Source organism: Silene latifolia, chromosome 1, assembly GCF_048544455.1.
Source record: "Silene latifolia isolate original U9 population chromosome 1, ASM4854445v1, whole genome shotgun sequence".
Taxonomy (NCBI): domain Eukaryota; kingdom Viridiplantae; phylum Streptophyta; class Magnoliopsida; order Caryophyllales; family Caryophyllaceae; genus Silene; species Silene latifolia.
This window is the reverse complement of record NC_133526.1, coordinates 46,058,049-46,075,501: the sequence shown is the minus strand read 5'-3', so window position 1 is coordinate 46,075,501 and position 17,453 is coordinate 46,058,049. Positions and strand designations below refer to the sequence as shown.

Sequence of the window (17,453 nt, the reverse complement as noted above, 5' to 3'; positions counted from 1 at the left end):
GCAAAAACCATCCCTCGCACAAGAAGTACCGTGTGGGAAGCTCCGAATCATATCCAAAATCACTGTCGAAGAGGCAACCAGAGGATGATGATCCCCAGACAAAGGAGGCAATGTAGGAGGCGGGGCGACAGAATGCTTCTCACGCAAGACCACAAGAGTGGCATCGGAGTAGGGGGCGACCCTAGAGGAAGAAAGCACCCGAACAGCAGTAGTATAGTGACCATCATAAATCTTCCGCCGACATTGAAGGAGGTTAAGCTCATTCAAATCCAGATCCTCCTCTACATTGAATAAAGAAGGACCCCTCATCCAAACACTCCTGCAACAGATGCAAACCCCCCAGGTACCCCCCCCCCCCCCCCAAGCAAGGATTGCTCTGGAAATACTCTCTTCCTGACGTTGGCGCCGGATAACAGTCCTACACTCAAGATTACTCCGAGGAGCGAAAGTCTTAAGCAGACAAAGTGGTAAAACAAGCAAACGAATCCAGCGGAAGAGATTACTAGGGGAACCAGCCACATCATCTAGGGCTCCTTTCAAAGCCCGAGCAAACCCAAGACGACACATAGGAGGAATAGATTTCACGGTGCGAAGGCCCAAAGACAATAAACGATCAAGCGAAGATATAGACCACTGAACAAGCCCAACACTATCATCAGAAGAAACCGAAGTAGAAGGAGCCAAAGGTCTTGGAATACCATTAATATGAAAGCTGTAGAGGCCATCAACACACTCCGGAGGCATCACAATATCACCCCGACTATGCCGACATCTAGCGCGAGTGGTACGGGTTTTAAAGCATACCCCACACAACCAAAGCCTCATCCGCTTCAAAGTACTCTCGGCATTAGAGAAAACAGTCAGACTATCAACAAGAGTTTGACGCGTAAGCTCTAAAGCATCATCATGACAATGCCGGACCTGAAAATGTTTCTGCCATGCAGCTTTAGTAAGGCCTTTGCCAAACCCATCCGGACACGCATGAAGACTCGAAAAAGGACAATGAAACAGTACAAGTTCAGGCATGAAGGAACACACCACCAACCTGCAAAGAAAACTATAGAGCCACCAACAACCACCACCCGAACGGAAACCACTAAACAAGCTCACGCACAAGCAGCTAAGAGCTCAAAGTGTACCCGCTACCATCATCTAAAATGGCAGCCCAACTGACCACCAACGCACCACCCACTCCGGTGATGATCAATAACCAACCGAGAACACCAACACAACCACAAAGGCAGGCGGCAAATGAACCCAAACCCAATAGCACCCGCTACCCGTAACACCCACACAACCAACCCAACAGCAGCGGCAGAGGTGCAGAGGTGGCCGGACATCGGAGAACAGAGTGCAACAGATTCCAGCAACACGGAAAGAAGAAAAGAAAACCCTAACCGAAAAAAAAAAGAAATGGCAGGCACTTACCGGCAAAGGATCGTAGGGCAGAGCCGTCAAACCACCACCTTAGACCGGCGATGTCAGGTCTGGTGGCCCAATGGCGGTGGCAGAGGGAATAACCGGTGCAGAAAACGACAGAAACCCCCGACAATGACAAACCTTCCCTCACGATATCCCTGGCAGACGACAGCCGTATGAACAACCAACAATCACCACCCTGACTGGCGCCGTAAGGTCTAAAGGTTGGCTTGGTGTGGTGGTTGGCAGCCTACAACGGCAGGACACAAAAACGCGATGCCCTAATCCCCAAACTCGCTGACACGAAACACCCACAAACCCTAAACAGCACCCGCCGATGACCCCAAGGCCGACGTCCAGAAAGGCCGGTGTGAGGCGGCAGTCACGGTGGTGAAGATTAGGGTGATAGTGGACGTCGACGGCAGCAGCAACTAGGAATCGCTTGATCGCCAGGAATCGCCTCTCCCTCCTCTCTCTCTATTATCATTATTATCATTATTATTATTATTGTTATTATTGTTATTATTGTTATTATTGTTATTATTATTATTATTATTATTATTATTATTATTATTATTATTATTATTATTATTATTATTATTATTATTATTCCGTCTCATACATAATTCGTAGAAACAATATGAAATATATAATTATAAAATACGGGGTATTACAGTGTAAGACTCAGCAGAAACTATAAGACTCGGCGGAAGCTAATAGCCATCGTCTCACAAGCGTCCCATCCAACCTTCATGTAAGCTCACAACAACCTGCTAGACTTATGCTCACCATCCCCAAATGGATCACCGCAGGTTTTGAAAACATAAAAGGGTCAGTTAACTGCATAACTATAAGACCCGCTTAATGCGAAAATGACCCGACTAACAAACCCCGAAAAACATCCAAGACCCGAAACAACCCGACCCGACCCGAACTAACCCGATAATATGACGAGACCTGAACTGACCCGACCCGAATTGGTCCGACCCGAACCGGATGACCTGTTTGCTAGGTGTACTTGAAAGTAGACTTGGCAAATCGTCATTCGGGTCGGGTTCAGGTCGGGTCATTTTCGTGTCAATGATTTATCGAGTCACTTTCGAGTCAGGTCATTTTTGGGTCGCGCAACTTTAGATCGGATCATTTTGGGTAGGGTCGTTCTGGGTCGTTTGGATCATTTTAGGTCATGATTTTTCCATAATAAGTCATTTTGGGTCGATCAATCAGTCATTTCGAGTCACTAAAGTCTGGTTACTTTCGGGTCGGGTTGCTTCGGGTCTATCGGGTCGCTTTCGGGTCAGTCATTTTTGGGTCTCGGATCGGATCATTTGGGTTGAGTCAATTTTAACAGGTCTACCTGAAAGGATCAAACTAGGATGATAATAATGAGACGAGTGGAGTATATATAGTACTTCTTTCGTCCCGGTCATTTGTTTGCCGATTATTTGTTTGCCTTTGATTTTGATATAACGACTAAAGAAAAAGGAATGGACCAATTATTAGATGATAAATTTATCAAATTCAAGTAAATGTCTCCATTTCCCGTGTGTCTCTTTTTAGGTCCTCTTTGGCTACAGCCTACATACAAATATACAATTATACAGATATACAACTATACATATTCAATATTGCCATGGTTATTTTTTTTTTATTAGGTAAGAAAACTAGGTTGATCCTTTAGGGTAGGACCAACCTATCTCATCCTTTCGAATGAGGGAGGTAAGTTGAAGTCACCGGCTATCAAACCACCTCGAAAGAGTTGGACAAGAATGTCCAATAGTAGCCATGAAGTCAGCAACCTTGTTGGCTTCACAAAAGCAATGTTTAATTATCACTTCATCGAAAAAATGAAGGTCTAATTTTACATCCTTGATAATACAAGAAATTTCCCAAGGAATTTGCCAAGTACCTCGAATTGAGTTAATAACACATAAATTATCACCCTCCACAATTAACTTTGAGATTCCTAAGTATTTAGCTCCTAAAATACCTTATTTTAAAGCCAGAGCTTCCGTAACAAGGATACTATTGGATCCGCACTTTTTTGCTCCCAACAAAATGTCTTTACCATTGTGATCTCTTATAGAATATCTTAAAGCAACTTTATTACCTTCTATTCTTGATCCGTCATAATTTAGCTTTAGAAAACTGTTTGTAGGTTTTTTCCACCAAATTTCTTTTTTCTATAGTTGTTTCTAGCTGACCCTTCTATCTCCGGATTGTTGAGATCCTTAAATCTAGTCACATTCCAGGTCTTAATGCTATTATTAAATAAAGTAATAAGTTTGCTGATACTTAAATTAACATTATTAAATATAATATCATTTTTATGAAACCATGCATTCCACCAAATAAAAATAATCTTAATGAAATCATCTTTTGGAATTAAATCCTTGAGATAATTAAGTTTCGTTAGAAAATTTTGACTTGTAATAGTATCATAATATGACAAAAACTCGTTGAAACTAATAATGTTCAGGTCTTGGATGACAGACCCAATCAAGGGACATTTGTAAAAGAAATAATCTTTGTTTTCAATAGGATTGTTGCACAGAACACAATGAGGTGGGACATCAATATGACTCTTGAGAAGTCTACTTTTCGTTGGAAGGCCGTCAACACAGGCTTTCCAAAGAAAGAATTTCAATTTAGGAGGAATATTCAATTTCCAAATCCACTGAAATTCACATTTGTCAAGAGCTTGATCGAACAAACCTTACGCTAATCAAGTTACTGTTTTGGTAGAGAAATCTCCATCTACGGACAACCCCCAAATGAGGGTATCTGAAATATCATTATGTGGCACTGGAATGTTAGTAATCTGATTAACAATATCGTTATTCACTAAACTGGATAATTTACAAACATCTCATTGCTTGTCCGAGGTTATGAAATCTTTAACTAAAAGAGTAAGATCACGATTACTATCAGCATCAACCATACTGCTTGTAAGTGGGTGTGAAAAAACCCAATTATCAGACCAAAACTTAATGTTGCTACCATTACCTACCTGCCATCTCAGTCCTTTTCTAAATAGAGTCCGAAGACTCATTAATTTACGCCATTGCCAAGAAGAGGCTGAATTAGGCTTATGATCAAAGAGTGAATAATTTCTCAAGTATTTTTTAAATACCACTTTGACCCATATACTTTCCTTATCCATAAGAATTTTCCATAAAAGTTTCATTTGAAGAGCTTTATTAGCTGATTCAGAAGATTTAATTCCTAAACCACCAACCGACTTTGGTAAACAAACTTTATGCCAACCAACCAAATTAGGAGAACGCTGCTGGGAAGGATTCTTATTCCAAAGAAAGTCTCTATTAATTTTATCTAATCTATTATGGATCGATGAAGGGAGGAGGAAGCTTTGCATCTGAAAAGTTCCCTTCGCGGCTAAATTAGCATTGACAAGAACTAGTCTACCTGCTTGAGATAGAGAATTTGCTTTCCATTTCGATAATTGAGTGCAAGAAGATTGAATAATGTTCTCGAAAGTATTTTTAGTCACTCTGCTATCAATTATAGGACATCCTAAATACTTACCCAAATGAGCTTCCTCGTTCATATGAAGAATGCCTCTAAAGGATTCAAGAAGAGAACGCTCAATATTTCTAGTGCATTGAAAAGTGGATTTGTCAAAATTAACAAATTGTCCGGAAATCGTGCAAAATTTATCTAAAATAGACTTAATAGTTCTACAACTCTGGTTAGAGGCTTTAGCGAAAATGATAGTGTCATCCGCAAAAGTGAGAAACGGAATTTTCTCCACCCCGGATCCAATTCTAATACCAATATCACTAGAGCTAACATCACTATTTTTTTGTAGAGATCTTGCTAAAATCTCGGCGCACATAATAAATATATATGGCGAAAGTGGGTCTCCTTGTCGAATACCTCGAGTGGGTTTAAAAACGTCTCCCGGTGTTCCATTTACTAATACTGAGTAAGAAACAATGTTTATACATGCCATAATCCATGAAATCCACTTAGCATTAAAACTCATTTGCGTAAAAGTTTCCTCGATAAAATTTCATTCTAGTCTGTCGTATGCTTTCTCATATCAAGTTTGATTGCAACTCAACCTCCTTTGCCCTTTTTACGTTTAAACGAGTTAAAAATCTCGTGTGCTAAAAGAATATTATCTTGAATGAAGCGATTAGGTGTAAAAGCACCTTAAAACGGGTGTATAATCTTATGCAAGAGACTTCGAAGACGATTAGCCAAGATTTTTGCAATAATTTTATAAATTGTTGAACAAAGACTAATCGGGCGAAAATGGTTTGCTGTTTGAGGATTTTCAATTTTAGGAATCAATGATATGAAATTATGATTCATTTCTTTTAGTAATTTCTCAGAATGGAAAAATCTTTAAAAGCTGTTTTTAATGAATTTAATTTCCTACAATATCCCAGTATTTTTGAAAAAACTCTGCAGGAAATCCATCGGGACCTGGCATTTATCTTTGTTTAACCTCTTCCTTACTAATATTATCGGTAAGAAATCTCTTATCTTCATGGTTATGAGTAAGGTATCTTTGCATCTCTTTCACGCTTTTGTTCGTATTACTCCGTAGTTCGTATCACTGTTTCAACATTTGGGTATCAATCATTTTTACAAATTTCATGCTTTTATGCTCTAAATTTTGAACCATTATTTACTCATTATTATGATTTGGGTTTCTTAGATATATCTCCAACTTTTAACCTAATTAATGGTGTTTGTTGATTGCATTTCTCTAGTGGTCAATACGTCAGTGGAAGTATGCATACCAGGTGTTTGATGTTTGGTTCTTTGTCTCCGATTTCGCAATTTCATTGCACTTTTTTTTAGGATACACCCCTGAAAATTGCTGTAATATCAGTTTTATACAATTGCTCTATAAGGCCGTCTTACAAGAGAATAACTGATTTTTGGATACACCCCTGTAAATTGCTGCTTTTGTGTATTCTAAACTGTGAATGCTCTTGTTCTTACAAAATGTAGCATGTGTACTGTTGTTTCGGTTTGATGATTAGAGTTACTAAGTTTGCTTGAGAACAACTACTCGTTATTTTCTGCTTGGACAAATCTGATTAATGAAAAGTGAAGATTGATTACAGTAAATTTTAGACAGAATGCGCTTTGGCGTGTGATTGTAGCATTTGATTTTGTTCCACTTATTAGTGCTTATTTTCAGTCAGTGGCAAACTCTTGTATTTCATGTGGGTAAAGGGAGCTAGGGAGGCATTTTTTATGCAGCCTGATTTCGAACTGTGGGAGAATATGATATATCGGAATGTACAATGTAGAATAATATATTGAAGTTATATGAATAAGGTCTAAAGTAACGAGTATGATGGTAGGTTTAATTTTAGACAGAATGCGCTTTGGCGTGTGATTTTAGCATTTGATTTTGTTCCACTTATTAGTGCTTATTTTCTGTCAGTGGCAAACTCTTGTATTTCATGTGGGTAAAGGGAGCTAGGGAGGCATTTTTTATGTGGCCTGATTTCGAACTGTGGGAGAATATGGTATATCGGAATGTACGATGTAGAATAATAGATGTTATTGGAATAAGGTCTAAAGTAACGAGTATTAGGTGATGGTAGCCGGTAGGTTTAATTTAGATCTAGGGTTAATATTATGATTACCTAGTTGGTTTGTACTATAATATAAGCTAATACATTGTATTTACTGATATATTCTGATATACCATATTCAGGTGCTTTTATAAGCTGACATCTGCATGACACCAATTTGCATGATAGAGTCGTTACTGGATTGCTATTCCGGACTATGTTAACTGCTTGTGGTCTTAATGTGGCAGGTAAACTAATGGAGACTGAATGACATGTCGATATACAGTTTAAAAGGAGATGACACTCAAATTCTTATCATGTACTTATGTTCAGAACTTAATACTCGAGTCTGGTTCAAAGGGTGGCGTTAAAACCTGGAGAAATGGTTCTGCACATCTAAATGCTGCACTTCATTATTGTTCAGAGGCCTTTCATGAGCAAAGCTTACCATTAGAATGGTACCGGGAGAATTATCCCAGATTGATAAAATTAAGCAATCTGCTAAAGAATGTGGATTTGGTTGATAAGCAGTTAATAGATATCAATGATGATTCGACTGTCAATGATGAACGTCTTCTTCGAAGAATGTACAATTTCAAGGCACTCTCTAGAGCTTTTCTTGGGAATCCTTCTGTACAGGAAGAAGTAATCAGGAACATGAAAGCTGCAATGGCAGGAAGACAATGCAACCCACCCGTTTGTTTTACCAAACCCATTGAGAGGGAACCCATCACTATTGATACGTTCACAAAAGTATGCAACTTGCTGAATATTTCTGCCCAACAAAGGAAAACAGTTCGGGTCACCATATCACCACAGATCACCCAACACCGGATATGGACTGGAGTACTTGTAGAAATACTCCAAGGGTTGAAAACTGAGATTGAGTTATTAGATCGTCATCATAGTCCTAGCAAAGGTACGTTTATGGGTCAACAAATTGTAGCCACCTGTTTAAAGTTCTTAGGCGAGACAGCTTGTCGTCAAGATGAGATCACTTCTTCGTGGATGAGGCCTAAAGCAGCGAACGTACCCGATTCTCCATCATCTCGGAAATGGGAGGAAGTCCTTGAAATGTTCCGAGACCTCATAAATTACCTAAAACACGAAGAAGATTTAGCATTCCATGTTTCAAAACTTGAGGCAATGAAAGAAGGGCTTAGTCAAATTAAAGATGTGGTCATCGATCGCGATATCGGGTATAAGGAGGTCCAACATCGTGAAAGCTTAGTCCAAAAGAGGCTCCTTAAGACACTTGGTCACTCATCTCGGTGCTTGTTTACCCTCCTTCGGTATTATCTTCATCAGACTATACGAGATATGGAGGTGGAGGTATCTGGTGGATTATGCGAGATCGGTGAGAAAGACAGGTTGTGTTTATGTATGGGAAAATTTTTAACTTCAGTTGAAGAAAACATGATTTGGAGTGGAATTAAACAATTAGACAGAGCGTTGAGGCTGTTTAAGTTTGTGTGGGATACGGCTAGGGTGGAAAGACAACTGGAGTTGCAGGGTCATTTGTGGTGTGTCGGGGCTGAAAGTAGGACTATTAATTACAGAGGGAATTTATTCTTTCTCCACGGGATTAATCCTTGATTAGTGACTGATTATGCAGCTTGGGTTAGTCATCTATCCAACTTATGCTTCTCTAAACTCGGTTTGCAGATTGCTTCTGCTGTTCTATGTTCTTCCTATAACTCAACAGAAGCTAGGCTCTTGTTTTCTAGCTTTGTCAACTTTAAATTAGGACCAATTTAAGTTGTAGCTCAAAAGAGAGATATAAATAATACGAGTAGTTAGTACATTGTGAAATTAAGAAGAAACAGTAATTGATGGGGGGAACTAATTTGAGTAACTTGTTTAGGATACGGTTTCCGTACGGAATTAAAGGAAAACCATATCACTGTGCTGAAACTTACCTTTCGCATCCTCTCCCCCTTTCTTCTATGTCAGCTTCTTTAAAGGGTCCAACCTCCCAGTCTCAGTCATCCCACCTTTGTGTTTGACATGGTGATGGGGGTTGTGGGGAGGCAGCGGTTGGGTGAACATAAATATTAAATAGTTGCTGCTAATTTATGTTTGAAAGTGAAGGAAAGATGAAAAAAGGTGGTAGCGTGTCCGATCCCTTGTTTAACTGCAGGATTGCTAATGTATTGCCGTACCGGGGATGTGCTGGGGAAAAGTCTCGACTGACTGCATATGGTAACGTTTGTTTTAGGCGGTTTGTCCGAGGGCTTTTATAATCACTCCATTTATGAGGGTAGTTGCTAATGCTCCTAGATATGTTATTACCATCTTGCTTAACTTCTTGATTATGTTTGGTTGTTAACTTGACTATAAGATTTTTTTTTTTTAAATAAATTCATGCTAAAGCTTAACATTGATTTAATTGTATAAATCGGAGTCGAATTATTAATTGTGCATTTGTGCCATTTGTTATCCTAAACTAATTTAAAATCTCAGACATTTCACTCTTAATAAATGTAGAATCAGCATGCAGTTTAACGAGTAGTAAAATGTTTAGGAACAAAATGCAGAACTAGAACATATATTTTCTACTGTGAAACAGAAAAAAAAAAGAAAAAAAAGTACATGATGCGGTAAAATTGACACCCAAATAAGAAACTACTTGTTGTATGCAATAATGATGGACTACAGTTTTTTTCCTGCAAACCCATCACAACCATCAGACCCTCCGCCCATTCCAGAACGTGCCAGATGCCCCAGATTCCAACCCACGGTTAAACTCAGGTACAACAGAGTTACCATCCACAGTTGAACCCAAATGTGGAAACCCGCCACCAGAAGGCCCTGGAGCCGGTCCAGGCATAGGCATTGGCATGGGCACTGAACCTGAACCTGAACCTGAACCTGAACCAAACCGGTCACACTCAAATAAAGTGGGTGTCCTCCTAAGGGTGGAATAACCATTATGGCCCCCAATCCTTCTTAGATAAATCCTATACTTTTGCAAGTGACTAGCCACATTTTCCCTAGTTAAACCCTCCACATTCATCATCGCCATTATAGTTTTCGGAACTGCCTTATGCATCCCCAAATGTTCAATTACTTCCACGAACCTCTGGTGAAGCTCGGGAGTCCAAATCAACCTAGGCCTTTTCACACTCCGATTTGGCTTATTTTCATCCCCAGAGTCATCTTTTGACTCGGTACTCACCTCATCTGGTACAAGTGAGTCATCCCTTTTCCGCTTTTTACCACCCATGTCACCCCTCCCAGAAACCAACCTTAAATTCATTGCATCAAGGTTATTTTCTTTGAGGCGTATCGTCAAACCTGTCTCATATGTTGCCCTGTTTTGATCATTGAATTTCCTACAAATTTCTGGGCTTATTTCAAAAGCCAAAGCTAACTCTCGGGAAATCAATGATTGTGTTAATGGGGTTAACTCATCAGTTGACGGTAAACTCATTTCCCATTGATTTTCCATTATTCGGAGATCGCTTTGGCGGTAAGATTTGAATTTTAAGGAAAGTTGATGAAGAAGAAACTACTACTTGTATTTCTGCAAGTCCTTGTAGTTTGTTAGGCTATATATATATATATATGTTGTCGAACCATCTTGTTTTGGGAGATTATCGAACATTTAAACCTTGTACTCGAATTAATTAGTGAACCTGCTTGTTTATATGTGCAAGTGGGAAGATATTAAGGTTTTCTGAGTTTGTAACGGCTATTGGATTGAGAAATCTTAGAGGCAAGTTAGTCATGCTATGGATCTTCTACTATTGTAGTACATTACTTATTGTAGTATCAGTGATTATTGTATAAGACGATTTTATATGTAAGATAAACAAAATACAATACGGAGTATTACGTAAGAAATTCATTTTAGTTACGTGTTTAATACGATGATTTTATTTGTAAGATAGATTTGTACTCGTATAAACGTTTATGCTTCTAGAGTTGAGAATGTCTAGGAAAATAGAATTCATGGGATTTTGGGTAAACAACAACTCTCATTTTCCAAATTCATGGGATTTTTCAATTCCCCCGTTTTTCATGTGTCAACCAAACGAGCCCAAATAAGGCAACGGAAGTCTAATATATGGTAATGAATCATTAACATACCAAAGATGTTTTAGTCTAGTGGGTAAGACTGAGGTATTGTGGACATTAGGTCCCAGGTTCGAATCCCCCCTCCCCTCTATTCTAATGCGACTAGTGCACGCTTCGATTGAACGAAAAAAAAATGAATCATTAACATATGGATTATATATGATAAACGAATCATTAACCTGTGAATTCACGATTTAGAAACCAGTCCAGTTAAACAATCCCAAAATGTGAGAAATATAAAAAAAAAAAATATAGCTAACAAAATACGGTTTACGTGTGACAATTTTAATATAAACAGATTCGAAACAAGAAAATCAACTAAATCTTTAATTCTAATATAAACAGATTCGAAACAAGACTCTGTTCGAAACTTCGAATCCCCTCTCCCCTCTCAGTCCCGCTACAAAGTCTTGTTTATAACAGATGTTTTAGTTAAAGATAAACAAAAAAAGGGAAAATATATCTCAATGGATCCCAAACAAGGCAGTTACATAAAATGCCACCACATAAGGCAATTGGAGCCTCATATATGGTATTGAATCATTACCATGTAGATTAGACTTCGTATATGGTAATGAATCATTATCACGTGTATTCACGAGTTAGAAACCTATCCATTTCTAAGTGAAATGTAGAATTCATTTTCCAATTAGTTTTACTATAAACGGATGACGGATATATCCGTCTATAGTGAAAGACGAGTCAAATATGAGTTAAATAGGGATATTTTCGGCTTCATTATGCAACTTGTTGCTTGTCTTATGCTTAAAATGAGTGAATATTTGACCTGTTTATAACTATAGATGAATATCTCTAGTCTATAATAAGAATTTGGGTTCATTATGGATTATTTCATTCAAAAGTTCATTATTCATTGCGTAAAATTATGATAATAAAACATTATTGCCTATATATCTTGTCAAACCATATTTACTGGGTGATTATGGAACATTTAAGTCATATTTGGTAAATAGTAGAAATAAATTTGCCCTAATTTTCTGCCAATATTATGTTACATACAAAAAAAGAATGAAAATATTCTCCATGAATTGTCATTAGTCATTACAAAGCTCTACTCATAATATTTTCAACGCAAAATCACAACTACAATTGAAATTCCCTTTTACTCAATTTTTTCCCGCTTATGTCATATCTATAAAATTTTATTAAAAGGCTAACCTCAAAAGGCCACGCAGACAATGCCACGTAGGATAAGGAAAAGCCACTTATGCATTTGCAATGCCGCGTGTCACTCTAATCTATAAAATTTAATTAAAAGGGTACTTGAAACACCTATTAAATGTCACGTAGACATCGACTAAAAGCCACCTAGGATTATAAATGTCACGTAGACATCTACTAAAAGCTACCTAGCAATAAATTATTTTTTAATCCACTCTTTTTTTCTTCTTTAAAAAAAAACCAAAATCGGATTAGTAATCCCAGTTTTTTACTCTACCCACATATGAATCAACTGTAAGATATTAAATAAAATAAATAAGTATTTTATTAATATTTAATTAAGTTATTTTATGGAAATTAAGTTGGTCCATGGTACGGTGGAATTTACCTAGGATTCTGTGGATTCTGTTTCCACTATTATCTCCCATAACTTATCATTCACAATTTTAGGAAATTGTTCAGTTGACTCTTTGATGGCAAGAGTCTATATAAGGGGAACATATTTATTCTGATTAAGGTTCACCAATCCTACCTTATTAAGAAAATACACCATCTAAATTGTGAGGCTGAGGGTTTGGAAACCAAGTCAGATTTAGGGCATAAGAAATTGGGTTATTCATTAAGACGGATCAATTATTTCAAACAATGGCTGGAGGTAAGTAATCGATCTCTTTTATCGCTTCCGCATTCAGTTTATACATGTTCATTATGAGATTAGAACATGTTAATTTTAGATTATAAGAACTTATAGTTGGTATCAGAGCGAATAATTCGCCTCTGTCTTACTTGAATATGAAAATTAAATATCCATCCCGACCTTGTATGCTGCGAACTGGATTTTTTGATCTGTTGGGATTATTGTTGCATCTATTCCGCTGTATGATATGAAAATTGAAAAATTACGTGTTCAAGCATTCATAATTTTTTCTCGTGGTCATGTTGTACTCGAAAAGTTTGATGATCATGTATTCTGACAAATAATTTAAATGGCTGTTGATCACTTACAAACAACTTTGATATGACCCCTTAATAAAACAATGTAAAGTTGTGATGCCGTATATTCTGCATTGTATAATACATGTTTCCATATCTGATTTTTAGTGGGCGAATTCTGCTTTTCGCATGGTATTATTAGTATTGTGCTATTGCGATTAATTATACTTTTGGAATTATTTATAATCATATGTATAGAGAGTGAGACCAATTAAAATTTCTGGTCATATGGCTTCTCCTATATACATAAAGTTGAGTATATAGATTAAAGTTAAAGGTTTTAATGTCATGTGGTTCAAAATTTTATTAGTTAGAGTGTAGCCACAGTATCTCTAATTAATTAAAATTTTATTTTGGAATCACGTGTGGAAACTAGACATTAATTGTGATTAGTCGTATGTAATATAATGAGACTTACCCACAGAAATCTTGTTGTATGTATTTGTATGACTAATTAGGATAATATATTGAATCTTGTTTCTTAATCTACCCACAAGAATTAGGAGATGTATATGATTTGATAGTATTGTCATAAAGTTAAATTTTTTTGTATCTAAGTGAGTAGAACTTTAGCCCACAGGCAAGTTTTATGCCTCTAGATTCATATTTGAGCATGATTTACATTGGTAAACATGATAAATTTTAAAGTCTCAACTTTGGTAATAAGCATGTTATTTATTATATTTGCAACAATTTTACCTGGGAGTTCTACTGATGTTAAATTTGACATTCCTATGGTGATAACTATAAGGTCTGGAAAGAGAGAATGCTACTGCAGTTGGGATGGTTAGATATTGATTATGCTATTCGGAAAGACGAATCACCTAAAGTAACTAAAGAAAGCACTAAAGAAGCAATTGATCTTTATGAAAAGTGGGAGAAATCTAATCGTCTCTCCATTATGTTCATAAAGACCAGAATGTGTGCTAGTATTCGTGGTTCTGTCGATCAGCATACTAAAGTTAAAGATCTGATTAAGGCCATCGATGAGCAGTTTGCAACTTCTGATAAAGCTCTTGCTAGTACCTTAATAATGCAGTTTTCATCTTTGAGGCTCACCGAGACTAAAGGTGTGCGTGATTATATCATGCGCATGAGGGATATTGCAGCTCAACTTAAGACCTTGGCAGTTACCATGTCTGACACTTTCCTTGTGCACTTCATTTTATGCACTCTTCCTCCAAAATATGCTCCTTTTAAGATCTCTTACAACACACATAAGGATAAATGGTCAATTAATGAACTTATGGCCATGTGTGTTCAAGAGGAAGGCGGATTGTTAATGGAGGAAGGTGAAAAGGTGAACTTCTTGTTGCTTCTTCTTCAAAGAGGCAAAAGGATCACACTAAAGATAAGGGAAAGGGAAAGATTTCAAATTTGAGCCGACCATTAAGAAGGAGTCTACGTGTTTCTTCTGTAAAAAGAAGGGACACATGAAGATAGACTGCATTAAGTTTAAGGCTTGGCTAAAGAAGAAAGGTAATTTTCACGCGTTTGTTTGTTATGAATCTAATATGGTTAATGTTAATCATAATACATGGTGGATTGATTCTGGAACTACAATCCATGTTTCGAATACCTTCTTTGGGTATGACAAACCTAAGGAAACCAGTGGGCAGTGAACTTTCAATCTATTCAGGAAACCAGATTAGTTCACATGTGGAGGCCATTGAGACATGCAGCTTAATATTAAGTAGTGGTTTTATTTTGTATTTGGAAAAGACATTTTATGTTCCGAATTTCTCTAGAAATTTGATTTCAGTATCAAGACTTGTACCTTTAGGATTTACCTTTAATTTTCAGACTCTGGATTTAGTATTCTCACAAATTCTGAAATTATTGGTTATGGTATTTTGTCTGATAATTTATATCGTCTTGAACTGCAAAATAATATTATTCATAATTCTATGAATGTCAATGCTGGTTTAAAACGTTGTATTATGAATGAGAATTCCGCTATTTTGTGGCACCGGAGATTGGGACATATCTCCATTGAGAGGGTAAAAAGATTAGTGAAGGATGGAGTACTTGATACTTTAGACTTTACTGATTTTGATACTTGTGTTAGTTGCATTAAGGGTAAGCAAACTAACATGTCTAAGAAAGGTGCAAAGAGAAGTTCTAACCTATTAGAAATCATACATACGGATATTTGTTGTCCGGACATGAACGCTAATGATCCAAAATATTTTATCACCTTTATTGATGATTACTCACATTATATGTATCTTTACTTACTTCATTCTAAGGATGAAACTTTTGATGCCTTTAAATTGTTTAAGGCTGAAGTAGAAAACCTATGCGGTAAGCGCATTAAGATTGTGAGATCAGATAGAGGTGGTGAATACTATGGTAGATATGCTGAGAACGGACAAGCACCTGGTCCATATGCTAAATTTCTTCAAGAGCATGGGATTGTTGTCCAATACACTATGCCTGGTTCTCCAGATCAGAATGGTGTAGCAGAAAGAAGAAATAGGACATTAATTGAGATGGTGCGTAGTATGAGAAGTAATGTTAAACTTCCTTCATTTTTGTGGATTGATGCTCTTAAGACGGCAGCGTATATATTAAATCGGGTTCCTTCCCAGGCTGTGTCTAAGACACCTTTTGAGTTATTTAAAGGATGGAAACCGAGTTTGAGACATATACGCATTTGGGGATGCCCTTCGGAGGTGAGAGTGTGTAATCCACAAGAAAAAAACTTGATCCAAGGACTATTAGTGGGTATTTCATTGAATATGCCGAAAAGTCTAAGGGTTATAGGTTTTATTGTCCATCTCATAGTACAAGGATTGTGGAATCAAGAAATGCTAAATTTCTTGAGAATGACTTGATAAGTGGGAGTGACCTAATTCAGGACATTGTCCTGGAGAGGGATCATCATGAAGTTCCACCTTCTGATTCAAGTGGCAGATTGGTTGTCATTCACACTCCTCAAGTTCAATCGAGTGTTACACAACCAGTAATAGAAATTCCACAAAATGTCGATCAAAATATGGTAGATCATAATGAGGAAGAGGTTCACCATGAGGGTGAACAAATTCCATTAAGAAGATCTATTCGTGAAAGGAGATCGGCTATTCCTGATGACTATGAAGTATATCTACAAGAATTGGATTATAATGTTGGAGCTGATAATGATCCTATGTCGTTTTCACAAGCCGTAAGTTCTACAGATTCAAACTTATGGATGAATGCTATGAATGACGAGATGAATTCTATGGCATCTAATGGAGTTTGGGATCTCGTTGTATTGCCCGATGGTGTAAAACCTATTGGGTGCAAGTGGGTCTATAAGACTAAAAGGGATTCACTTGGCAACATCGAGAGACATAAGGCAAGACTCGTTGCTAAAGGATTCACTCAAAGGGAAAGAATTGACTACACAGAGACTTTTTCTCCTGTATCAAAGAAAGATTCTTTTCGAATTGTCATGGTATTAGTAGCTCATTTTGATTACGAGTTACATCAAAAGGATGTGAAAACAGCATTTCTCAATGGTGATTTAGAGGTAGAGGTTTATATGAAACAACCTGAAGGATTCTTCTCTAAAGATGGTGAGTGTTTGGTTTGTAAGCTAAATAAATCCATATACGGTTTAAAACAAGCTTCCCGACAATGGTATAAGAAATTCCATGAAGTTATTTCTTCATTCGGTTTCGAAGAAAATATAATGGATCAATGTATATATCTTAAGGTTAGTGGGAGTAAAGTTTGTTTTCTAGTGTTGTATGTGGATGATATTTTGCTAGCAATCAATGATAAAGGGTTGCTACATGAGGTGAAACAATTCCTTTCAAGTAATTTTGATATGAAAGATGTGGGTGAGGCATCTTATGTCATTGGCATCAAGATCCATAGAGATAGATCTCGAGGCATTTTGGGGTTGTCTCAAGAGGTCTATATCAATAAAGCACTTGAAAGATTCAGGATGAAAGATTGTTCACCAAGTGTAGTACCAATTGTGAAAGGTGACCGGTTCTGCTTGGACCAGTGCCCCAGGAATGACATTGAAAGAGAACAAATGAAGAATGTTCCATATGCTTGGTTTGTTGGTAGCATTATGTATGCTCGTGTGTACTAGACCCGACATTGCATATGCGGTTGGAGTGTTAGGAAGATATCAGAGTAACCCAGGTCTTGATCACTGGAAGGCTGCAAAGAAAGTGTTGAGATACCTTCAAGATACTAAGGATTACATGCTTATGTTTAGAC

The 17,453-nt window shown here is 37.3% G+C and overlaps 2 protein-coding genes across 5 annotated transcripts; one reads left to right on the top strand and one right to left on the bottom strand.

Moving 5' to 3' along the window:
* The first annotated feature begins 5,562 nt into the window (after window positions 1-5,562).
* On the top strand, window positions 5,563-9,396 carry LOC141604929 (uncharacterized). 4 transcript variants are annotated; one of them, XM_074423529.1, is made up of 3 exons: window positions 5,563-5,915; window positions 7,229-8,600; window positions 9,121-9,396. In XM_074423529.1, exon 2 carries the CDS (start codon window positions 7,278-7,280, stop codon window positions 8,574-8,576), a length of 1,299 nt encoding a protein of 432 aa, XP_074279630.1. In that variant the 5' UTR covers window positions 5,563-5,915; window positions 7,229-7,277; the 3' UTR covers window positions 8,577-8,600; window positions 9,121-9,396. The 4 variants fall into 4 exon arrangements, with proteins under 4 accessions (XP_074279630.1, XP_074279612.1, XP_074279620.1 ...); XM_074423511.1 differs by having other exon boundaries at window positions 5,864-5,950; XM_074423519.1 differs by lacking the exon at window positions 5,563-5,915 and adding an exon at window positions 5,938-6,020.
* A 183-nt stretch (window positions 9,397-9,579) lies between these two features.
* Window positions 9,580-10,431, bottom strand: LOC141604951 (transcription factor BOA-like). The gene has a single exon (XM_074423548.1). The coding sequence runs from the start codon at window positions 10,429-10,431 to the stop codon at window positions 9,667-9,669; it is 765 nt and encodes a 254-aa protein (XP_074279649.1). The 3' UTR covers window positions 9,580-9,666.
* Between the last annotated feature and the right edge of the window lie 7,022 nt (window positions 10,432-17,453).

Excerpts from the sequence above, each read along its gene's own strand:
- LOC141604929 (XM_074423529.1), top strand. The coding sequence starts at position 7,278 with ATGACACTCAAATTCTTATCATGTACTTATGTTCAGAACTTAATACTC.
- LOC141604951 (XM_074423548.1), bottom strand. The coding sequence starts at position 10,431 with ATGGAAAATCAATGGGAAATGAGTTTACCGTCAACTGATGAGTTAACC.